Below are 21,539 nucleotides of genomic sequence, written 5' to 3' on the forward strand. Positions count from 1 at the left end.
CAGGTGATGGTGATGCTGCTGGACCACACTTTGATTTGCAAGGTTCTATGAGTCCTTAGATATCTATCTCTCTGCTTTCCTCAGTAGACAAGCCAGCTTAAGGCAAAGACCATACAAATTCCTTAAGTTTGCTAGAATGACTTTGAATTCTCAGAACTGTGTATGCACATTCCTCCTGTTTTTTCGTCATTTCTAGGCACAGAAGAAGTATAAGAGCTAGCGTCTCAGTCTTAATGGCAGTATAACTAGTTCGAATAGAGACTAGGACAGAGGAAAGAACTTTTCTAATTGAACTCTCACAACCCTGTGAGGCCAGCCTCATCGCTCTCATCTCACACATGAGGAATCCAAGAATCAGAGACTCAGGGTAAATCACTTTCTTAAGGCTGTGCAGCTGGATTAGATTCTAGCCCAGGTCTCTGACTGCGAGGCCCATGTTTTCCATTTCACCATGCTGATTCCTGCAGAGGCCCACGTATGAGAGACAACAAGGGCAAATACAAGAGAGCCCCCAGCTTAGTGATGATTAGCTTGATACAAACCTGTCCATGCTGATTAGTCTCCATTTGTCCCTCCAGATCCATTCTCCACCCTCTGCATTCCCTGGGAGGCTGACCTCTGCCTGGCCACTGGCCTCCCGTTGGGACTGGCCAGTGGAATCACCCCCAAGAGACTGGAGTGTGGGAGAGATGGAGGTTGAGACATTTATTCATGCCCTTTCCCCATGCTTTGGCAGTTGCTCTTTCTCAACTTTAAAGCCACGACTTGGGTGCCCACTTCTATGCCTCTCACTGGTTCACAGTAAGTGCTCCCCTCCCCGTGCCCTCAGGCCTGGGGGAGAACTGCTTCCCCTCTTGATGGTCCTTGAGTGCCTCACTGTCCGTTTGTGTTTCCCTTCACCCTGCCCACCTCCCTGTAAACAGTCCCTTGATTGCCTTTGTGAGGTGCTGCGTGTTTTCTGATGACACCGTGATTCACTGACTCATTTCTCCCAAATTTCCAGGTAGTGGTAGATACGGTCAAATATTACAGATGGTAGCAGGAGATTTGGGAGGCTGCAAAAGGCAGACCTTGGGGAGAAGGTAGGGCTTCACCTGGGTTCTGACAGGTGGGGAGGATTTGCAGAGACAATGGAGACAGAATATTTGAGAAGAGCATCAGGCAAAGGCAAGGATTAAAGGGGCACAGGATCTGCCTGTGTTGGAGGATCAATAGTAAAGTGAGTTGCCTGGGGTGAAACCAGATAAGGGTGGGTTATAGCAATAATGCCAAGCTATGTGTCACTGTGTTCAAAGTGCTTTACTTGAACTCATGCATCTTCAATAGCCCTGGGGTTAGCCTTGTTTTTAGAGGGGAGGAGGAAATGAGGCACAGAGAGGTTAAGAACTAGTCCCAGGTCACCCAGCTCCAGGATTTGACCCTTGGTGGTCTGGCTGCCAGCCTGCCCTTGGAAGCGCCATGCTGCTGGGGCACAGATACCATTGAGTGTGTTGCAGCAGGGATGAAATCTGAAGGAAGCAGTGTCTAGGAGAGGGGAGCAGGGCGTGCAGGGCAGAAGGTTTTCGGGGAGGGCAGAGGGATCTGCTGGGCTGTCCCCTCCCTGCTCTCGGCAGAGCCTTCAGTTTCGTGTCCTCCCCTCTCTCTTGATGTGTCCGGGAAACTGGCTCTGCGTCACGTGTCGTAGACAATGGTTTATGGTTTTCATCCTGCCCTTTTCTGGATGTGATGACAGAAGTCGGCTTCTCCTTTTCATGTGCCCCAGGTCGAAATTCCTGTTCCTTTACCTCAGTGGCAGGGAAATGGGAAGGGCCTGGAGGAAGAGGATGCCCCAGTCCTGGCAGAGCCCATGTGTCTGCTTTGTGGGGATTTAGAGGCAGCCCATTAGGTATTAGCATAATTGCTTTTGTTTTTAATCTGATCGGAAATGAATATCTTTAGCAGCCAAAATAGCTCCAATTGGCCAGTTTGTTCTCTTTCTAGTTTCCATGTGGAAAAGTAGATTTAACCCGAGTCTATTTTTCTTTGTCTGTAAAATGGTGGCAGTTAACACCCACCTGCACGTGCACATGAGTGCACGGAAGGGCACATTGCAGAGGCTACCCCAAGGGTGCAGTTCACAGATATTAGTGGTAAGTTCTCTCTTCTCCTAACCCACCTCCCTCCCTTCCATTTAAATTCATTATGAAATGATAATAAGGGTGTTGGAGGGTAGTCTTTCTCCCTTCCTTGACACTTCTTATTGGTGAAAACTTTCAAACGTACCTAAAAATAAGGAGATAGTGAAATGTACCTTCCTCATCATCTAAATTTAACAATGTTCAATGGCTTGCCACATATGCTTATCTAGTTCATCTTTGCTAAAGTATTTTAAAAACAATCTCAAATGGCATAAACTTCACTTCAAGTATATCTAAAAATATGCATTTCTAAAAAAAAGAATATTTTCTTGACACAATGCCATTAATACACCTAACAAAATGAACAATAATCCCTTAATAGCAAGTCATATCCAGACTGTATTCAGATATCTCCAATTGTTTTTCTTTTTTTAGTTTTTTAAAAAAATTGTTATCTATTTATTTATTTTTGGTTGCATTGGGTCTTCATTGCTGCACACGGGCTTTCTCTAGTTGCGGCGAGCGGGGGCTACTCTTTGTTGCGGTGCACGGGCTTCTCATTGCGGTGGCTTCTCTTGTTGCGGAGCACGGGCACTAGGCACGCAGACTTCAGTAGTTGCAGCATGTGGGCTCAGTAGTTGCAGCATGTGGGCTCAGTAGTTGTGGCTCGAAGGCTCTAGAGCGCAGGCTCAGTAGTCGTGGCGCACGGGCTTAGTTGCTCCTCAGCATGTGGGATCTTCCTGGACCAGGGATTGAACCTGTGTCCCCTGCATTGGTAGGCGGATTCTTAACCACTGCGCCACCAGGGGAGTCCCTCTCCAATTGTCTTGTTGTAGTTGAATTGATTGAATCAAGGTCCCAACAGGGTGGGGCATATAGGAAAGAGCAACCAGCGACACAGGGCCCTGTTTACAGTTCTGAGAGTTTAGGGATTTCTTTGCTTTTTGCAAAACATGACTCAGCATTGCCAATAAAGTGCACCCTAAATATTTGTGGTTTTGACTGTCTGGAAGCAACTGCAGATGTCCATGGCATTTAGCAATGTCTGTCCAGGCACAAAGGTAAATCCTAGACACTTGCAGGGCTGTGCCTGGAGGGAATGGTCCAGCAAGAGAGTGTGCCCAGCTGGGAGCTGGGAATTTTTCAGTGATGCTTTTTTGTTCTCTTTTCTGGTTCTTCCCTGATTTGGGATTTCACAGATTGGTACAATTGAAAAAAGACTGGAGTCATACATAGAATTATTGATTTTTTAAATTTTGCCAAGTAAAGACATTAAAAATGATCTCCTATCACCATTATTTCATAAAAGGAAGGGCATTTTAATACTAAAATGGCAGGACTGGTATTATCTCAGAATAAAGGGGCGTCTTCTGTGGGAAATGATAGCTGGCCACCTGATGTTGAGGTATATATACATTCCATGGTTCTGGTTTCCTCATTTTGCCATGAACTGGTAAGCATTTTGTCATAGTTTGGTATTTGGGAAACATTCTTCTACTCAAAATTGCTTGGGTAGTAAAAACTTGTAAAGTGATAAAAATGCCATTCTTGGGCTTCCCTGGTGGCGCAGTGGTTGAGAGTCTGCCTGCCGATGCAGGGGACACGGGTTCGTGCCCCGGGCCGGGAGGATCCCACGTGCCGCGGAGCGGCTGGGCCCGTGAGCCACGGCCGCTGAGCCTGAACGTCCAGAGCCTGTGCTCCGCAATGGGAGAGGCCACAACAGTGAGAGGCCCGCGTACCGCAAAAAAAAAAAAAAAAAAGAACGTCATCCCGGCTACTGCATGAAGAATGGATTGATGGGATTAGAGTAGAGATGGGGATTAAGAAGAACTGTTGCAATAACTCAGACAAGAGGTAACAGTGACCGAGACTGAGGTGGTAGCAGTAGTCGTGGCATAAGTAAATTGACTGGGAATATATTTGGAAGTAAATGCTTCAGGACTAGGTAATGGGGTGGGGGTGGGGGGATGGGTGTGTCAGGGAGAACCTCAGGTTCCGGCAGGAGCAATTTCTCCACTTTGTGCAGTGGGGAAGCCAGACTGAGGGAGCCAAGTAGGAGCTCTGAGCTGAATTACTGGTCTGAAGTGCAGCAGAGCAGAGTAGCTGAGAGATACACACAGGCGGGTCATGCCCTGAGCACGGGTGTTAGGCTATGGGAGAGGTTCAGGCGTGTGTACAATGGATAAGGGGTGTGTGGTTCAGGACGAGGATGGGGATGTGGGTTTGGAAAGTGGGGGCAAGATCAACAATAATGCCGGTGAGCTAAGAGGAAGAAGCCTAATGATTTAAGAAAATAATTCTTGGCAGCCCTTGAACCCACCCCAGACCTACAGAAGAGTATGGAAAAGTACACACCTGACTCCAACGTGCTCCCCAAATCACAGTTCAAAAAAGTGGCATCTCTCCTGTGCTACCCCACATAGCAAGCTAAGTTTGTATTCAACATTTACTGAAGTTTCATCTCCCACTCAATGACTATTTTTCAAAAAAGAATGACTTTTTTTTTTTTTTTTTTTTTTTGCGGTATGTGGGCCTCTCACTGTTGTGGCCTCTCCCGTTGCGGAGCACAGGCTCTGGACGTTCAGGCTCAGCGGCCATGGCTCACGGGCCCAGCCGCTCCGCGGCACGTGGGATCCTCCCGGACCGGGGCACGAACCCGTGTCCCCTGCATCGGCAGGCGGACTCTCAACCACTGCGCCACCAGGGAAACCCAGGATGACGTTCTTAAAATGGAAATTGTGTCGTGATGCACCCCCTGTTCAAAACTCTGAGGACATTTGGGAAAAAATGAGAACAGAAATCCCTAACAGGGGCTACAAGGCCCAGGTGGTTTACCCCTTACCCAACTCTAACCTCATCTCAAATGACTTTCCTCTTCATTTCCCAACCGTGTCCTGAACCACACACATTTTGATCGGTACATGCTGGGCTTTGATTGCCTTGAACACTCAAGGCCTTTTCCTGCTTCAGGGTAGGGAACACATGGTGTTTCTTCTACTTGGAAAGTCCCCCACAGCTTCCCCACTCCCTGCTGTTCCCCCTCTGCAACTGTGCCTCCTGAGGACAGACCCTTGACTCTTCCTCTCAGTAATGAAGAGCCACCATCTAGCATAGTCCCAGGCAAGGAGTGCTTGGTAAATCTCTGCTGACTGAGTGAATGACTATTCCAAGTAATATCAAAATTCTTCCCTCCCTATAAAAGTACAGAAAGGAGATGCTGAAAATATTTTAAAAAGAAAAAGAAGGCCGTATTTTTGCTATATCAGCCAAATTGGTATTTGGCCTTGAGGATTCAAGCCAGTATTTATTTTTATAGTTATAATAATAGACCTTTCTGTAAAATAAAGTAAACCACATTTTAAGTGTGTGCTAAGATCAGCTCCATTTCATTGGCATTCCCCAAATTGCCAAGGTTCCTGTAAAACTCCTATAAATGATGACCCTCTGTCTTTAATAGGGTGCTAAATCTGTCCATTTCTGAGGGACAGAGACCTATAATATATCCATTTAAAAAAACAAAGTGCCTTACTAGTGCTGCTTATTAAAAAGGCTAAAATCAAATATAGTTAAAATGGCCCATAACTTAGGTTCACACTTTTATTGCAGTTTTAAAAGAGAATACAAAACAGAAATAGAGTCATGGATGTAGAAAACAAACTTATAGTTACCAGGGGATAAGGAGGGGAAGGGATAAATTGGGAGGTTGGGATTGACATATGCACACTACTATATATAAAGTAGATAACTAATAAGAACCTGCTGTATAGCACAGGGGACTCTACTCAATACTCTGTAATGGTCTATATGGGAAAAGAATCTAAAAAAAAAGAGTAATATATGTGTATGTATAACTGATTCACTTTGTTATTCACCTGAAAGTAACACAACATTGTAAATCAACTATATTCCAATAAAAAATAAAAAAGAGTGGACAACATATTTGTAGAACCATTTTCTAGAATATTTTTCAGTAAATTATATAATTTTCTTTTGTTTATCAGAAATGAGATGTCTTCTGAGAACTGTCATTCCACGTTGCACTTGCCCTTTTCTAATTCCGTTTTAATGCTTTGAGTGATTCACCTTTAGCACCATATCTTGTTTGCTGATTATTTCTACTTTCCAATTCAGATTTTTACTCTATGCTACTTTAGTCCCTACTTTTATTTTGTGGGTATGATTTATCTCTTCAACTATACTATGAGCTTATTGTGCCGCAAATCTCAGGGGCTTTATTTCCTACTCCACCTGCACGTCAAGTGTGGGCCAGCAGGGGGCTTCGGATCATGTGGGTGATGTATCTCTCAGGGACCCAGGCTCATGAAAGGCTTCATCTTGACACCTGCTTCCCAGATGAAAACGGCAGTGGGCAGAAAACAGGACGAACCACACTGCTGGCTTTTAAAGCTTCTACCAGGATACAGGGCATATCATTCCATAAGCGTGTCAATGGCTAAAGCAAGTCATATGACCATGCCTAACTTCAAAAGGGGTAGACAAGTGAAACCCTGCTGTGTACCTTGGAAGAGGAGAGTCAGGGACACCAGGGGAATTGCACTAATAAGTCACACTCGCTGCCTGCAGGGCCCTGCTCAGTTCCAGGCTCATGGTGGGAATTCCGTCATACATGCTTGACTGAAATTTGGAAACACCTGAAGGAATATATGTGGGTACAGGTAAAGGAGAAGACAGTTGCTGGTTGAAAATGAAGAAGGTATTGCTTCAGTGTATTTGCTCTCTCCTAGTTTCAACTTCCCTTCTAAAACCTGGAAATAGGAAAAGCCCTGGAGAATATCTCAAAATGAAGGACCCAAGTGAATACCTGTCTTTATGCAGCCAATAGCCATGCACTGGCGAATGATCTGGTCTTCCTCCTGACCTCGTACATATTTCTGCCAATGATTTGAAGGACTGCAGATGCTGACGCACAGAAAACACTTGCTGACAAGATGAACCTGGGAGGGGAGTGAGTGATTTGGGTGAAAGAATTATGATCCAAAGCTGAAATCATGGGCTGCAATAATGGGTTCATTCTAAGGGATCCTTGGGTGATGTTTGGGTCTAAAGACCAATTACATAACTACAGGATGGCAGAGCTTTGAACAACAGTATGTGTGAAAAATCTCCAAGGCGTTTTGTTGACGTGAATCATACTGTTTTTCAAGAGTGGGATGTGGTGACCAAATGAGCCAAGGGAATGTCAGTTTGTCGGCATGGAATCCCAATGCCCAGGACAGGGGAGGGGCTCAGGGACTCTGCTCAGGCAGGGTGTGGAGGCTTGAGCTCAGTTTGGAATGTCACCATCTGAGGGACCTGGACAGATGAGCTTTCCCAGAGGAGAGTAATGGGGTCACCAATGGAACAGGAACACTCAAGGAGTAGATGGAGGAACTGGGTCAATTTAACCTAGAGAATAGAAAGACTGGACTGGGGAAGTATGGGATGGGAAGAGGCAGTCTTTGAATACTCGGAGGACTACCAGATAGAAGAGGGAACAAACTTTGTTTTGCTGCAGAAGGCAGAGTAAGGATAGGTTATAGGGACACTGATTTGACTCATGATTGGGAATAGAACCCTGTGAAAGTTAAGTCTCTTGTAGGTTCCGTCCTCGAGGGGATCTTTGGATCCAAAGGGGTGAGTGAACAACTATCCCACTTTGCCTAAGACTGAGGTTTTCAGTGTTAAAATCAGAAAAATCCCAGGCAACCTGGTTAAAGGGGTCACCTTACCAAAGAGGATCACCCTTAATGTCATCTCAGGTCTCTTTCCACTTAGAGATTTTGTGATTTCTGAGATAGATACTATGTTGATTTTCCCAGAAGAATTTCAGGCAAAGCAATGATTCTTTTTTTTTTCCTTATTTTTTTGCAACTTTATTGGAGTATAATTGCTTCACAATGGTGTATTAGTTTCTGCTTTATAACAAAGTGAATCAGTTATACATATACATCTGCTCCCATATCCCTTCCCTCTTGCATCTCCCTTCCTCCCACCCTCCCTATCCCACCCCTCCAGGCGGTCACAAAGCACCAATCTGATCTCCCTGTGCTATGCAGCTGCTTCCCACTAGCTGCCTCCCTTATGTTTGGTAGTGTATATATGTCCATGCCTGTCTCTTGCTTTGTCACAGCTTACCCTTCTCCCTCCCCATATCCTCAAGTCCATTCTCAATTAGGTGTGTCTTTATTCCTGTTTTACCCCTAGGTTCTTAATGACATTTTTTCCCCCTTAAATTCCATATATATGTGTTAGCATATGGTATTTGTCTTTCTCTTTCTGACTTACTTCACTCTGTATGACAGACTCTAGGTCTATCCACCTCATTACAAATAGCTCAATTTCGTTTCTTTTTATGGCTGAGTAATATTCCATTGTATATATGTGCCACATCTTCTTTATCCATTCATCCGATGATGGACACTTAGGTTGTTTCCACCTCTGGGCTATTGTAAACAGAGCTTCAATGAACAATTTGGTACATGACTCTTTTTGAATTATGGTTTTCTCAGGGTAAGGGATTGCTGGGTCATATGGTAGTACTATTGGTAGTTTTTTAAGGAACCTCCATACTGTTTTCCATAGTGGCTGTACCAATTCACATTCTCACCAAGAGTGCAAGAGTGTTCTCTTTTCTCCACACCCTCTGCAGCATTTATTGTTTCTAGATTTTTTGATGAGGACCATTCTTACTGGTGTGAGATAATATCTCATTGTAGTTTTGATTTGCATTCCTCTAATGATTAATGATGTTGAGCATTCTTTCATGTGTTTGTTGGCAGTCTGTATATCTTCTTTGGAGAAATGTCTATTTAGATCTTCTGCCCATTTTTGGATTGGGTTGTTTGTTTTTTTGTTATTGAGCTGCATGAGCTGCTTATAAATTTTGGAGATTAATCCTTTGTCAGTTGCTTCATTTGCAAATATTTTCTCCCATTCTGAGGGTTATCTTTTGGTCTTGTTTATGGTTTCCTTTGCTGTGCAAAAGCTTTGAAGTTTCATTAGCTCCCATTTGTTTATTTTTGTTTTTATTTCCATTTCTCTAGGAGGTGGGTCCAAAAGGATCTTGCTGTGATTTATGTCATAGAGTGTTCTGCCTATGTTTTTCTCTAAGAGTTTGATAGTGTCTGGCCTTACATTTAGGTCTTTAATCCATTTTGAGCTTATTTTTGTTTATGGTGTTAGGGAGTGATCTAATCTCATACTTTTACATGTCCTTGTCCAGTTTTCCCAGCACCACTTATTGAAGAGGCTGTCCTTTCTCCACTGTACATTCCTGCCTCCTTTATCAAAGATAAGGTGACCACATGTGCTTGGGTTTATCTCTGGGCTTTCTATCCTGTTCCATTGATCTATCTTCCTGTTTCTGTGCCAGTACCATACTCTCTTGATTACTGAAGCTTTGTAGTATAGTCTGAAGTCTGGGAGCCTGATTCCTCCAGCTCTGTTTTTCGTCCTCAGATTGCTTTGTCTATTCGGGGTCTTTTGTGTTTCCATACAAATTGTGAAATTTTTTGTTCTAGTTCTGTGAAAAATGCCAGTGGTAGTTTGATAGGGATTGCATTGAATCTGTAGATTGCTTTGGGTAGTAGAGTCATTTTCACAGTGTTGATTCTTCCAATCCAAGAACATGGTATATCTCTCCATCTAGTTGTATCATCTTTAATTTCTTTCATCAGTGTCTTATAATTTTCTGCATACAGGTCTTTTGTCTCCTTAGGTAGGTTTATTCCTAGATATTTTATTCTTTTTGTTGCAATGGTAAATGGAAGTGTTTTCTTGATTTCACTTTCAGAGTTTTCATCATTAGTGTATAGGAATACCAGAGATTTCTGTGCATTAATTTTGTATCCTGCTACTTTACCAAATTCATTGATTAGCTGTAGTAATTTTCTGGTAGAATCTTTAGGATTCTCTATGTATAGTATCATGTCATCTGCAAACAGTGACAGCTTTACTTCTTCTTTTCTGATTTGGATTCCTTTTATTTCCTTTTCTTCTCTGATTGCTGTGGCTAAAACTTCCAAAACTATGTTGAATAAGAGTGGTGAGAGTGGACAACCTTGTCTTGTTCCTGATCTTAGTGGAAATGCTTTCAGTTTTTCACCATTGAAGACGATGTTGGCTGTGGGTTTGTCATATATGGCCTTTATTATGTTGAGGAAAGTTCCCTATATGCCTTTCTGCAGGGTTTTTATCATAAATGGGTGTTGAATTTTGTTGAAAGCTTTCTCTGCATATATTGAGATGATCATATGGTTTTTCTCCTTCAATTTGTTAGTATGGTGTATCACATTGATTGATTTGCGTATATTGAAGAATCCTTGCATCCCTGGAATAAACCCCACTTGATCATGGTATATGATCCTTTTAATGTGCTGTTGGATTCTGTTTGCTAGTATTTTGTTGAGGATTTTTGCATCTATGTTCATCAGTGATATTGGCCTGTAGTTTTCTTTCTTTGTGACATGTTTGTCTAGTTTTGTTATCAGGGTGATGGTGGCCTTGTAGAATGAGTTTGGGAGTGTTCCTCCCTCTGCTATATTTTGGAAGAGTTTGAGTATAGGTGTTAGCTCTTCTCTAGATGTTTGATAGAATTCGCCTGTGAATCCATCTGGTCCTGGGCTTTTGTTTGTTGGAAGATTTTTAATCACAGTTTCAATTTCAGTGCTTGTGATTGGTCTGTTCATATTTTCTATTTCTTCCTGATTCAGTCTTGGCAGGGTGTGCGTTTCTAAGAATTTGTCCATTTCTTCCAGGTTGTCCATTTTATTGGCATAGAGTTGCTTGTAGTAATCTCTCATGATCTTTTGTATTTCTGCAGTGTCAGTTGTTACTTCTCCTTTTTCATTTCTAATTCTATTGATTTGAGTCTTCTCCCTTTTGTTCTTGATGAGTCTGGCTAATGGTTTATCAATTTTGTTTATCTTCTCAAAGAACCAGCTTTTAGTTTAATTTATCTTTGCTATCGTTTCCTTCATTTCTTTTTCATTTATTTCTGATCTGATTTTTATGATTTCTTTCCTTCTGCTAACTTTGGTTTTTTTTTTTTTGTTCTTCTTTCTCTAATTGCTTTAGGTGCAAGTTCAAGTTGTTTATTCGAGATGTTTCCTGTTTCTTAAGGTGGGATTGTATTGCTATAAACTTCCCTCTTAGAACTGCTTTTGCTGCATCCCATAGATTTTGGGTCGTCGTGTCTCCATTGTCATTTGTTTCTAGGTATTTTTTGATTTCCTCTTTGTTTTCTTCAGTGATCACTTCGTTATTAAGTAGTGTATTGTTTAGCCTCCATGTGTTTGTATATTTTACAGATCTTTTCCTGTAATTGATATCTAGTCCCATAGCATTGTGGTCGGAAAAGATACTTGATACAATTTCAATTTTCTTAAATTTACCAAGGCTTGATTTGTGACCCAAGATATGATCTATCCTGGAGAATGTTCCATGAGCACTTGAGAAAAATATTTATTCTCTTGTTTTTGGATGGAATGTCCTATAAATATCAATTAAGTCCATCCAGTTTAATGTGTCATTTAAAGCTTGTGTTTCCTTATTTATTTTCATTTTGGATGATTTGTCCATTGGTGAAAGTGGGGGGTTAAAGTCCTCTACTATGAATGTGTTACTGTTGATTTCCCCTTTTATGGCTGTTAGTGTTTGCCTTATGTATTGAGGTGCTCCTATGTTGGGTGCATAAATATTTACAATTGTTTTATCTTCTTCTTGGATCGATCCCTTGATCATTATGTAGTGTCCTTCTTTGTCTCTTCTAATAGTCTTTATTTTAAAGTCTATTTTGTCTGATATGAGAATTGCTACTCCAGCTTTCTTTTGGTTTCCATTTGCATGGAATATCTTTTTCCATCCCCTTACTTTCAATCTGTATGTGTCTCTAGGTCTGAAGTGGGTCTCTTGTAGACAGCATATATATGGGTCTTGTTTTTGTATCCATTCAGCCAGTCTGTGTTTTTGGTGGGAGCATTTAATCCATTTACATTTAAGGTAATTATCGATATGTATGTTCCTATTCCCATTTTCTTAATTGTTTTGGGTTTGTTATTGTAGGTCTTTTCCTTTTGTTGTGTTTCTTGCCTAGAGAAGTTCCTTTAGCATTTGTTGTAAAGCTGGTTTGGTGGTGCTGTACTCTCTCAGCTTTTGCTTGTCTGTAAACATTTTAATTTCTCCATCAAATCTGAATGAGATCCTTGCTGGGTAGAGTAATCTTGGTTGCAGGTTTTTCTCCTTCATCACTTTAAATATGTCCTGCCAGTCCCTTCTGGCTTACAGAGTTTCTGCTGAAAGATCAGCTGTTAACCTTATGGGGATTCCCTTGTGTGTTATTTGTTGTTTTTCCCTTGCTGCTTTTAATATGTTTTCTTTGTATTTAATTTTTGACAGTTTGATTAATATGTGTCTTGGCGTATTTCTCCTTGGATTTATCCTGTATGGGACTCTCTGTGCTTCCTGGACTTGATTAAGTATTTCCTTTCCCATATTAGGGAAGTTTTCAACTATAATCTCTTCAAATATTTTCTCAGTCCCTTTCTTTTTCTCTTCTTCTTCTGGAACCCCTATAATTCGAATGTTGGTGCGTTTAATGTTGTCCCAGAGGTCTCTGAGACTGTCCTCAGTTCTTTTCATTATTTTTTCTTTATTCTGCTCTGCAGTAGTTATTTCCACTATTTTATCTTCCACGTCACTTATCCGTTCTTCTGCCTCAGTTATTCTGCTATTGACCCCATCTAGAGTATTTTTCATTTCATTTATTGTGTTGTTCATCATTGCTTGTTTCATCTTTAGTTCTTCTAGGTCCTTGTTAAATGTTTCTTGCATATTGTCTATTCTATTTCCAAGATTTTGGATCATCTTTACTATCATTATTCTGAATTCTTTTTCAGGTAGACTGCCTATTTCCTCTTCATTTGTTAGGTCTGGTGGGTTTTTATCTTGCTCCTTCACCTGCTGTGTGTTTTTCTGTCTTCTCATTATGCTTATCTGACTGTGTTTGGGGTCTCCTTTTTGCAGGCTACAGGTTAGTAGTTCCCGTTGTTTTTGGTGTCTGTCCCCAGTGGCTAAGGTTGGTTCAGTGGGTTGTGTAGGCTTCCTGGTGGAGGGGACTGGTGCCTGTGTTCTGGTGGATGAGTCTGAATCTTGCCTTTCTGGTGGGCAGGTCCACATCTGGTGGTGTGTTTTGGGGTGTCTGTCGACTTATTATGATTTTAGGCAGCCTCTCTGCTAATGGGTGGGGTTGTGTTCCTGTCTTGCTAGTTGTTTGGCATAGGGTGTCCAGCACTGTAGCTTGCTGGTCGTTGAGTGAAGCTGGGTGTTGGTGTTGAGATGGAGATCTCTGGGAGATTTTCACCGTTTGATACTATGTGGAGCTGGGAGGTATCTTGTGGACCAGTGTCCTGAAGTTGGCTCTCCCACCTCAGAGGCAGAGCACTGACTCCTGGGTACAGCACCAAGAGCCTTTCATCTACACGGCTCAGAATAAAAGGGAGAAAAAGTAGGAAGAAAGAATTAGTATAAGTAGAAAGAAAGAAAGAAAGAAAAGAGGGAGGGAGGGAGGAATGAGAGAAGGAAGGAGGGAAAGAAGGACAAAAAGAAAGAAAGAAGATAAAGTAAAATAAAATAAAGTATGATAAAATATAATAAAGTTATTAAAATAAAAAACAATTATTAAAAAACAAACAAAGGAACAAACAAACAAACAAAAAACCCAGACGGATAGAACCCTGGGACAAATGGTGGAAGCAAAGCTGTACAGACAAAATCTCACACAGAAGCATATACATACACACTCACAAAAAGAGGAAAAGGGGAAAAAAATCATAAATCTTGCTCTCAAAGTCCACCTCCTCAATTTGGGATGATTCGTTGTCTATTCATGTATTCCACAGATGCAGGGTACATCAAGTTGATTGTGGAGCTTTAATCCGCTGCCCCTGAGGCTGCTGGGAGAGATTTCCCTTTCTCTTCTTTGTTCGCACAGCTCCCGGGTCTCAGCTTTGGATTTGGCTCCGCCTCTGCGTGTAGGTCGCCGGAGGGCGTCTGTTCTTTGCTTAGACAGGATGGAGTTAAAGGAGCAGCCGCTTAGGGGACTCTGGCTTACTCAGGCGGCGGGGAGGGAGGGGTACGGAGTGTGTGGAGAGCCTGCGGCGGCAGAGGCCGGCGTGACGCACCAGCCTGAGGCGCGCCGTGCGTTCTCCCGGGGAAGCCGTCCCTGGATACCCGGACCCCGGCAGTGGTGGGCTGCAGAGGCTCCCCGGACAGGGGGCGTGGACAGTGACCTGCGCTCACACACAGGCCTCTTGGCGGCGGCAGCAGCAGCCCCAGCGTCCCACGCCCGCCTCTGGGGTCCGTGCTTTTAGCCGCGGCTCGCGCCTGTCTCTGGAGCTCCTTTAAGCAGCGCTCTTAATTCCCTCTTCGGCAGGTCCAGACTTTTCCCCGGATCCCCTCCCGGCCAGCTGTGGCGCACTAGCCCCTTCAGGCTGTGTTCAAGCCGCCATCCCCAGTCCTCTCCCTGCGCTCCGAAGGAAGCCCGAGCCTCAGCTCCCAGCCCAGCCCGCCCCGGCGGGTGAGCAGACAAGCCTCTCGGGCTGGTGAGTGCCGGTCGGCACCGATCCTCTGTGCTGAAATCTCTCCGCTTTGCCCTACCCAGGTACGTGGGGAGTTTCTTGCCTTTTGGGAGGTCTGGGGTCTTCTGCCAGCGTTCAGTAGGTGTTCTGTAGGAGTTGTTCCACGTGTAGATGTATTTCTGGTGCATCTGTGGGGAGGAAGGTGATCTCCGCGTCTTACTCTTCCGCCATCTTCCCAGGAAGTCAAAGCAATGATTCTTATACAGTATTTTTGGTTTCTAATCCCTGCTTAACTTAATCACGTAGGACTTTTGCATGCTCGCTGAACAATTGTCCCACACTTGTGTTTAAGATTTAACCATTGCTGCTAGATTCATGCCCTAAAATTGTATCACATAATCAGGTGAATATTTCCTTGCAAGTTCAAGGTCATTCACTACATAAATGAGCATTTTAGAAACAAAGAGCTGCACCTTTCTTAAGAAATCACAATGAATAATTTCTTGATTGTTTGAATTGCTGTTATTCTTAGAAGAAGCATGAAGGAGGTGAATAGCAGTACAGGAAGTTAAATAGTTCCATCATAATGAAATTTTACTTATATTATGCACAATGAAAGAGCTGTGTGTGTTCAACACATCCATGTAGAAGCTTTATTCTTTTCTTTTAATCAGTTATTGTGCTTGTGATTCTAGAATAAGCTTATGAAATCAAATTGCAAACTTGCAGGTTTATGTATTCTTTGGGGTTCAGTGTTTGTGCCTTCAGGACCAAGACCTCTACCAAGAGGTTTTGTAGTTTTCTCGTGGCATGCTTCTTGATGATGTACTCCCGGCCCATTCTGTTTAACTTCAATGAAACCATAAGAGATAGTTACCAAGGTCAGCCAACTTTCCTAAGCCTTTTCCCTTTTAACTCACTCGGTAGAGCTCTGTAAATAAAACCCTTTGAGAAGAGAAGGGTAACTGGTGAATGGGCTCTATTTTTGTCTGTTTGGTGATTTATGGAGAAGAGAAGGAGTCCTTTCAAGTTCCTGGCTTTGCACCCAATCCCAAGAATAGAAATCCATGGAGGTGAGAGAATCATGGAAAAACTCTTCATGTGGCTTAAGGGAAGTGGCAACTGAAAAAAGTTCTGAGTGAGAAGAGAGTAGTGGGAGACCAGCTGCTCATTGAAACCCCTCCACTCCATGCTCCCTCCTGCTTTGTTTTGGCATCCAGTCTTCTGGGAATTTTCCTTGAGTATGCACCTGACTCTTCTCACTGTCTCTTGAATAGACTGTCTATCTCACCCTCTGTTCTTAGACCTGTGCTGTTCATTGTAGTTTTGGGTGATAGACTTACTACAGGGCCAGGAAAAAATCTTCTCTCTTGGTGCTCATTTTTTCCTGGATTCACATCCTTGTTTCACACTCTTTATGTTGAGGGAAGGTGAATTTCTTGTCACCATTTCCCTGGATTGAGGTGGAGATGACACCTGGTTGTAGAATGGAAACCAGCTCCCAAGACTGGTAACCGGAAGTGCGAGAAGTTGAGAAAGAGGATTGAGAAATAATCTGTGGCATAAAAGAATATGAGGGAGAACTCTGAGTGTTGGGTCTGAAAACACAAGATGGTGAGGACGATGTGGATGAAGTAACTCAGTATCAATGGGTAAGAGAAGTCGAGAAGGATGGTGGTGTATCTCCTGTGGCAGACCCTTCCGTAGACCCCTTGTGGTGGGCTGTCACTATTTGTGATCCTAATGTCTCTTGCTGTACTGGATATAACGGGATCTCAGATTTACTGTGATTGCACTTTTCAAAGAACAGTGTTTTAAATTTACAAAATTATTATGAAAGGTAATGGATTGAGTTTATACCACCCATTAAGAAATTCTCCTTCACAAACATGCAGGGCATCACGGAGTGCAGTTCTCTCCACGCCCAACTGCTTTCCATATCTGCGGTGTTTTCCTATAGGCTGCCCAGTCAGCGTGATGCTTACACGCCACCTGTCCTGTCACCTTTAATCCATCCCATGCCTGAATTGCACTGTCATATTATAAATCTACCCAAGGGTTCTTGTATTATTCCCACTGGTATCAAAGCAGAATTATCCATAGACAGCCAAGCTGTTTTTCCTTTACTCCACTTGCTTTCAAAAAGCTTTATAAAATAATAACATGCATAGTTTACATTTATAAATTTAATTATTCTAGGAGAAACAGTCTCCAGATTATTGTTTGGCTTGTAACTTTTTCCCTCACAACATCATCAGATGCCTGAAATAAACAGCTAACAGCAGCACACCCTTTTATTTCCTGTGTGGTTTTGTCTGTGTTCCCTGTATGATTCTCAAGCACTTAAAACAAGTTCATGCTCCATCTGACCTTTTCATTAAACCACAAAATCACTGCAGGTGGCGTTTTCTCTTGTACACTAAAATTTCAAATGAGATATTAGGTCCAGTATCTGAGGTAGTCAACACAACCATGATGCTTCCTTTTTTAAAAAATGCCTGCAGGCTGCACAAAGATAGGCCTCTCATCTGATTTGTATTTATTGTTACATACATAGGTCTTACTAGAGACAGTAAGGTTTGCTTAACCCTGTCTCTTTGGTTCAGAGAATGAATGTGTGTGTGTGTATTTTAACATAAAGAGAAAAAGTAGCATCGAGAAAAGAAATTTTTCACCAAAATCATTTGGAAGGTAATAAGCTGGTATCATTCCTTAACATAAAGCCAAACTACTCTGATGTGCTATGTTCCTACCACATCCTAGGTTGGCTGTGTTGTAAACTGGGGTTATGGTGTACTGATTCATTATCACTGTTTGGCCCTTATAGCAAAATCATTCTCCTGATAATTAGCATTCTCTCTATATGTTTGTGGATTACAACTTTAACCCTGAACATATTTCTCTTCAGATGAATTACTTTTGGGTTCACAGGAGAATTTCTTTGGTTATATATATATATATTTTTTTTTTTTTTTTTTTTTTTTTTTTGTGGTACGCGGGCCTCTCACTGTTGTGGCCTCTCCCGTTGCGGAGCACAGGCTCCGGATGCGCAGGCTCAGCAGCCATGGCTCACGGGCCCAGCCGCTCCGCGGCATATGGGATCCTCCCAGACCGGGGCACGAACCCGTATCCCCTGCATCGGCAGGCGGACTCTCAACCACTGCGCCACCAGGGAGGCCCTCTTTGGTTATATATATTAAAATCTGTCCTGCCCTCACTTTTCTTTTTCAGCAGCAAATACCTATTGAGCTTCCTAGTACACATACGAGGCAGTGGGAGGGAGGGGACCCCTGTCTCCAAGGAACTTATCATGTAGTAGGAGAATGTAAAACACATGATTTGTGGTGTGCTCATTAAATTTCCACATGAGTTCATATATGAATTAGAAGCATGAATATGAGATTATTATTGGATAAAAGAGGCATTTTTAAACCTCTCAGTGAAATATTTCTGCTTCCTGTGAACAAGGCCAAAAACATATGTTGCTGATTAATAGGCTAAAGGGATGCATGTATTTAGTTAGGTTGAGGTCATATGAAAAGTTAGGTGGTGCATATCCCTTGTACAAACACACGTGTGTGTGCACACACACACTTATTTAGACCAGTGGCTTTCAAACATATTTTATGTCCTAAAGTAGTAAAGACTGGCTGAAGGGGGTAGGAGGCAGGAGTCTTAGCCATTTACCTCTTTATGCCACCTCCTGTCTACATGCAGTAGCCTCAGAGCTTAAACTAAAAAGCCCTGGTTCGGATTGTTAGATATCCAAATATTTATCTTAAAACATTAAATTACTACAACTGTGATTGACTTACAGAAAGATGATTCAATACACAGCCTTGAAATAGTCCTATGGGTTGATTGCCATGTTGCTTAAGTAATCTTGTTTCTAATGTATTTGCTTTTCCTCCCTAATTCATGCCTTCCACTTCATTCAGCCTATTTGGTCTTTGAATTCTGCTGTCTCTGACAATTGATGTTTTGGGAGACAGCAGTGATGATGCTTTAATCCCTGGATATCTATCAACATCTACTGTAAACTACTTTTATCTCTTTGATTTTGGCCCTTTCCCCACCCATCTCTTAAACTTTTTTTTTTATGGAGATTTTTTCTTTATTGAGAAACTTAAGACTTGGGTACATCAAATAAAACCAGTTTCTGGGGGGGAAAAATCAAAACTCACAATAGAAAAAAAAAAGTTAACACTGTTTGGGCCATATCAGAACCCAAAGAATATATTCTTTTAATTGAAAAATTCTAGGTGCTTCATAATTGACCTTTTGATACAAAATGACCTATTAAATTTGCAATTTGTGGTTCTTGGTGTTGAGGTCCATAGGACAAGCTAGGACGTCTTCAAACCTTGAGCTGAATTCCATGAGGGTTTATTTGGCTTTTGAGTCGGTCTGTCCTTGTCTAAGAGGTAGCAGCAGCGACAGCGCCCACCTTCTGGGCAGCTTCTTTCTTGGCATGATGAGCCTGCAGGACCGCCACAGCTTCATCCACCTTGGAGCGGAGAGACTCGGGGGACTCCAGCATGTGCAGCAGCTCCGAGTTGTCAGTCTCCAGCAGCATCCCCGTAATCTTCCCAGCCAGGTTTGAGTGCATCGTCTGGATGAGCGGGAACAAACGTTCACCCAGCATCTGTTTCTGTTCCTGAGGGGGTGCTGCGGCCAGCATGGAGGCGGTCAGCGGCTTCTGCCCCTGCACGTGGACTGCAGGCTGGGGTGCCTGCAGGGGCTGGATGGCGGGGTGAGGGCTGCGGACACTGGAGGCATACTTGTAAGGTGCAACAGCCCAAGGAGCAGCGGCAGCAACAGCGGCACGAGGCCCTAGGCTCTGCACAGCTGTGGGAACACCTCCAGACTGGCAGCTGTTAGTCAGCCCTTGCTGGGCGGCACCAGCCCCACCAAAGTCTATAGCCAAGCGGTCCGGGCACTCAGACCCGACTCTCTGAGCGGTAGTAGGGAGGCCACGAGAGGCCGGAGCATTACCAGTTGGAGCCAGATGGCGAAGAGCTGGACGAGGCCCAGACTGGCGTATAGCACTTGGCATTCCTTGGAAGCCTTGAGGTCTCCCACCTTGCTGCCAGCGTGGATTAGGCCTCATCTGTGCTAACTGGTTAGGTGTGTAATATGGAGGTCTTCCCTGAGCCTGTGGAACTGCTTGCACAAAGTAGCCCCCAGCTGCAGGCTGGAACTGATTTAAGATGACATTGATGGGGAGCGCTCTCATCCCGGCCACCCGCTGCATATACTGGTTGGTCAGGTGAGCCTTTCTCTCTTCTTTTCTCTGGGCCAGGGCAACATACAGTGGCTTGGAGCCCACGATGCGTCTGTTCATCTCCGTGACTGCTTTGGTTGCCCCTTCAGGGGATGAGAAGCAGACAAAGCCAAACCCTTTGCTTCTCCCATCCTCCAGCATCACCTTAGCACTGGTGATTGATCCAAAAGGAGAAAACTCTTTCCTTAACTTCTCATCATCAATGGTGTCATCCAAGTTCTTAATGTAGAGGTTCACCCCCTGATACCGACTAATTCTCTCCTGTTTCAGCTGTTCAAATTTTCGCTTTAACTCGGCCTGCCGTTCCACTTTCTTCTGTGCACGGCCGACGAAAATGACTTTCCCACTGATTTCTTTTCCATTCATCTCCTCCACGGCCTTATTGGCATCCTCGTGTTTTTCGTAACTCACAAAGCCAAAGCCTTTGGATTTCCCACTGGGATCCCTCATCACCTTGACACTTAGAGTCTTACCAAACTGGCTGAATAGCTCTTTCAGACTCTCATCATCCACCTCTTCCCCGAAGTTTTTGATATAAACATTGGTAAATTCCTTAGCTTTGGCTCCAAGCTCAGCTTCCCGCTCTTTTCGAGACTTGAATCTGCCCACAAACACTTTGCGGTCATCGAGGAGCATGCCATTCATCTTCTCGATGGCCTTGTCGGCAGCCTCCTGGGTCTCGAAGTGGACAAAGGCATAACCCTTAGAGCCGTTCTCATCACACACCACCTTGCAGGACAGAATGTTTCCAAAAGCAGAAAAAGTATCATAAAGCGCCTTGTTATCTATAGATTTGTCCAGGTTCTTGATGAAGACATTTCCCACGCCAGATTTTCTCAAAGAGGGATCCCTCTGAGACCACATGATTCGGATTGGCTTTCCCTTAATCGCATCAAAGTTCATGGTATCCAAGGCCCGCTCAGCGTCAGCCGGCTGCTGGAAGTTGACGTAGGCATAACCCAGGGAGCGGCGGGTGATCATGTCGCGGCAGACCCGGATGGACAGCACAGGCCCCAAAGGACTGAACTTTTCGTACAGCATGGCCTCGGTGACGTCCGAGTGCAGGTCACCCACGTACAGGGAGGCCATGGGGTAGCTGCTGGCTGCAGCGTTCATCTCCCCAGCCCCCAGTACCCCGAGCCCCGCCAGGAGGACTTCTTAGGGGGGGCCACACAGGACAAAAGGGGCTCCGCTCCGAGCCGCGGCCCACAGGTGGCAGTGAAGCTCAGAGAAGCTGGAGTCGGCTCCGAGGGCCGGAGAGGAGTGCGGGGACAGCTCGGACGAGACTGCCCAACCACAGACAAAAGGCTCTCAAAAACAATATGGCCCTCCCTGGGAGTTTGTTAATTTTCAGCTGTCCTGGTCTGGAAGCTCCCAATTTCAAAAAATGAAAACAATCAAAACAGGGACTGTCCTCCAAATGACAAAAATACTTCCCGAGGCAACCCAGTGGTGCCCACGGCGGCCTCCAGAACGTGCGTTTCTCTATAAATATAGGCCTCGGGCTCCCGGCGGTTTAAGGTTACAGCAACCCGGGGAAGAGGGAAACCAAATATTTGTCGG

At 43.8% G+C, this 21,539-nt stretch overlaps 1 protein-coding gene across 2 annotated transcripts; it reads right to left on the bottom strand.

Annotated features, from left to right (window-relative positions):
* Positions 1 to 19,109: 19,109 nt before the first annotated feature.
* LOC307050354 (polyadenylate-binding protein 4-like) lies at positions 19,110 to 21,092 on the bottom strand (the record flags this gene model as incomplete). Of its 2 annotated transcripts, XM_079700323.1 has the most annotated exons (2): positions 19,110 to 19,552; positions 19,688 to 21,092. In XM_079700323.1, the coding sequence occupies 2 exons, from the start codon at positions 21,090 to 21,092 to the stop codon at positions 19,110 to 19,112; spliced, it is 1,848 nt and encodes a 615-aa protein (XP_079556449.1). The 2 variants fall into 2 exon arrangements, with proteins under 2 accessions (XP_079556449.1, XP_079556448.1); XM_079700322.1 differs by having other exon boundaries at positions 19,110 to 21,092.
* Positions 21,093 to 21,539: the final 447 nt, after the last annotated feature.

The sequence above is a fragment of the Hyperoodon ampullatus genome (assembly GCF_949752795.1).
Source record: "Hyperoodon ampullatus genome assembly, chromosome: 3".
NCBI lineage: Eukaryota > Metazoa > Chordata > Mammalia > Artiodactyla > Ziphiidae > Hyperoodon > Hyperoodon ampullatus.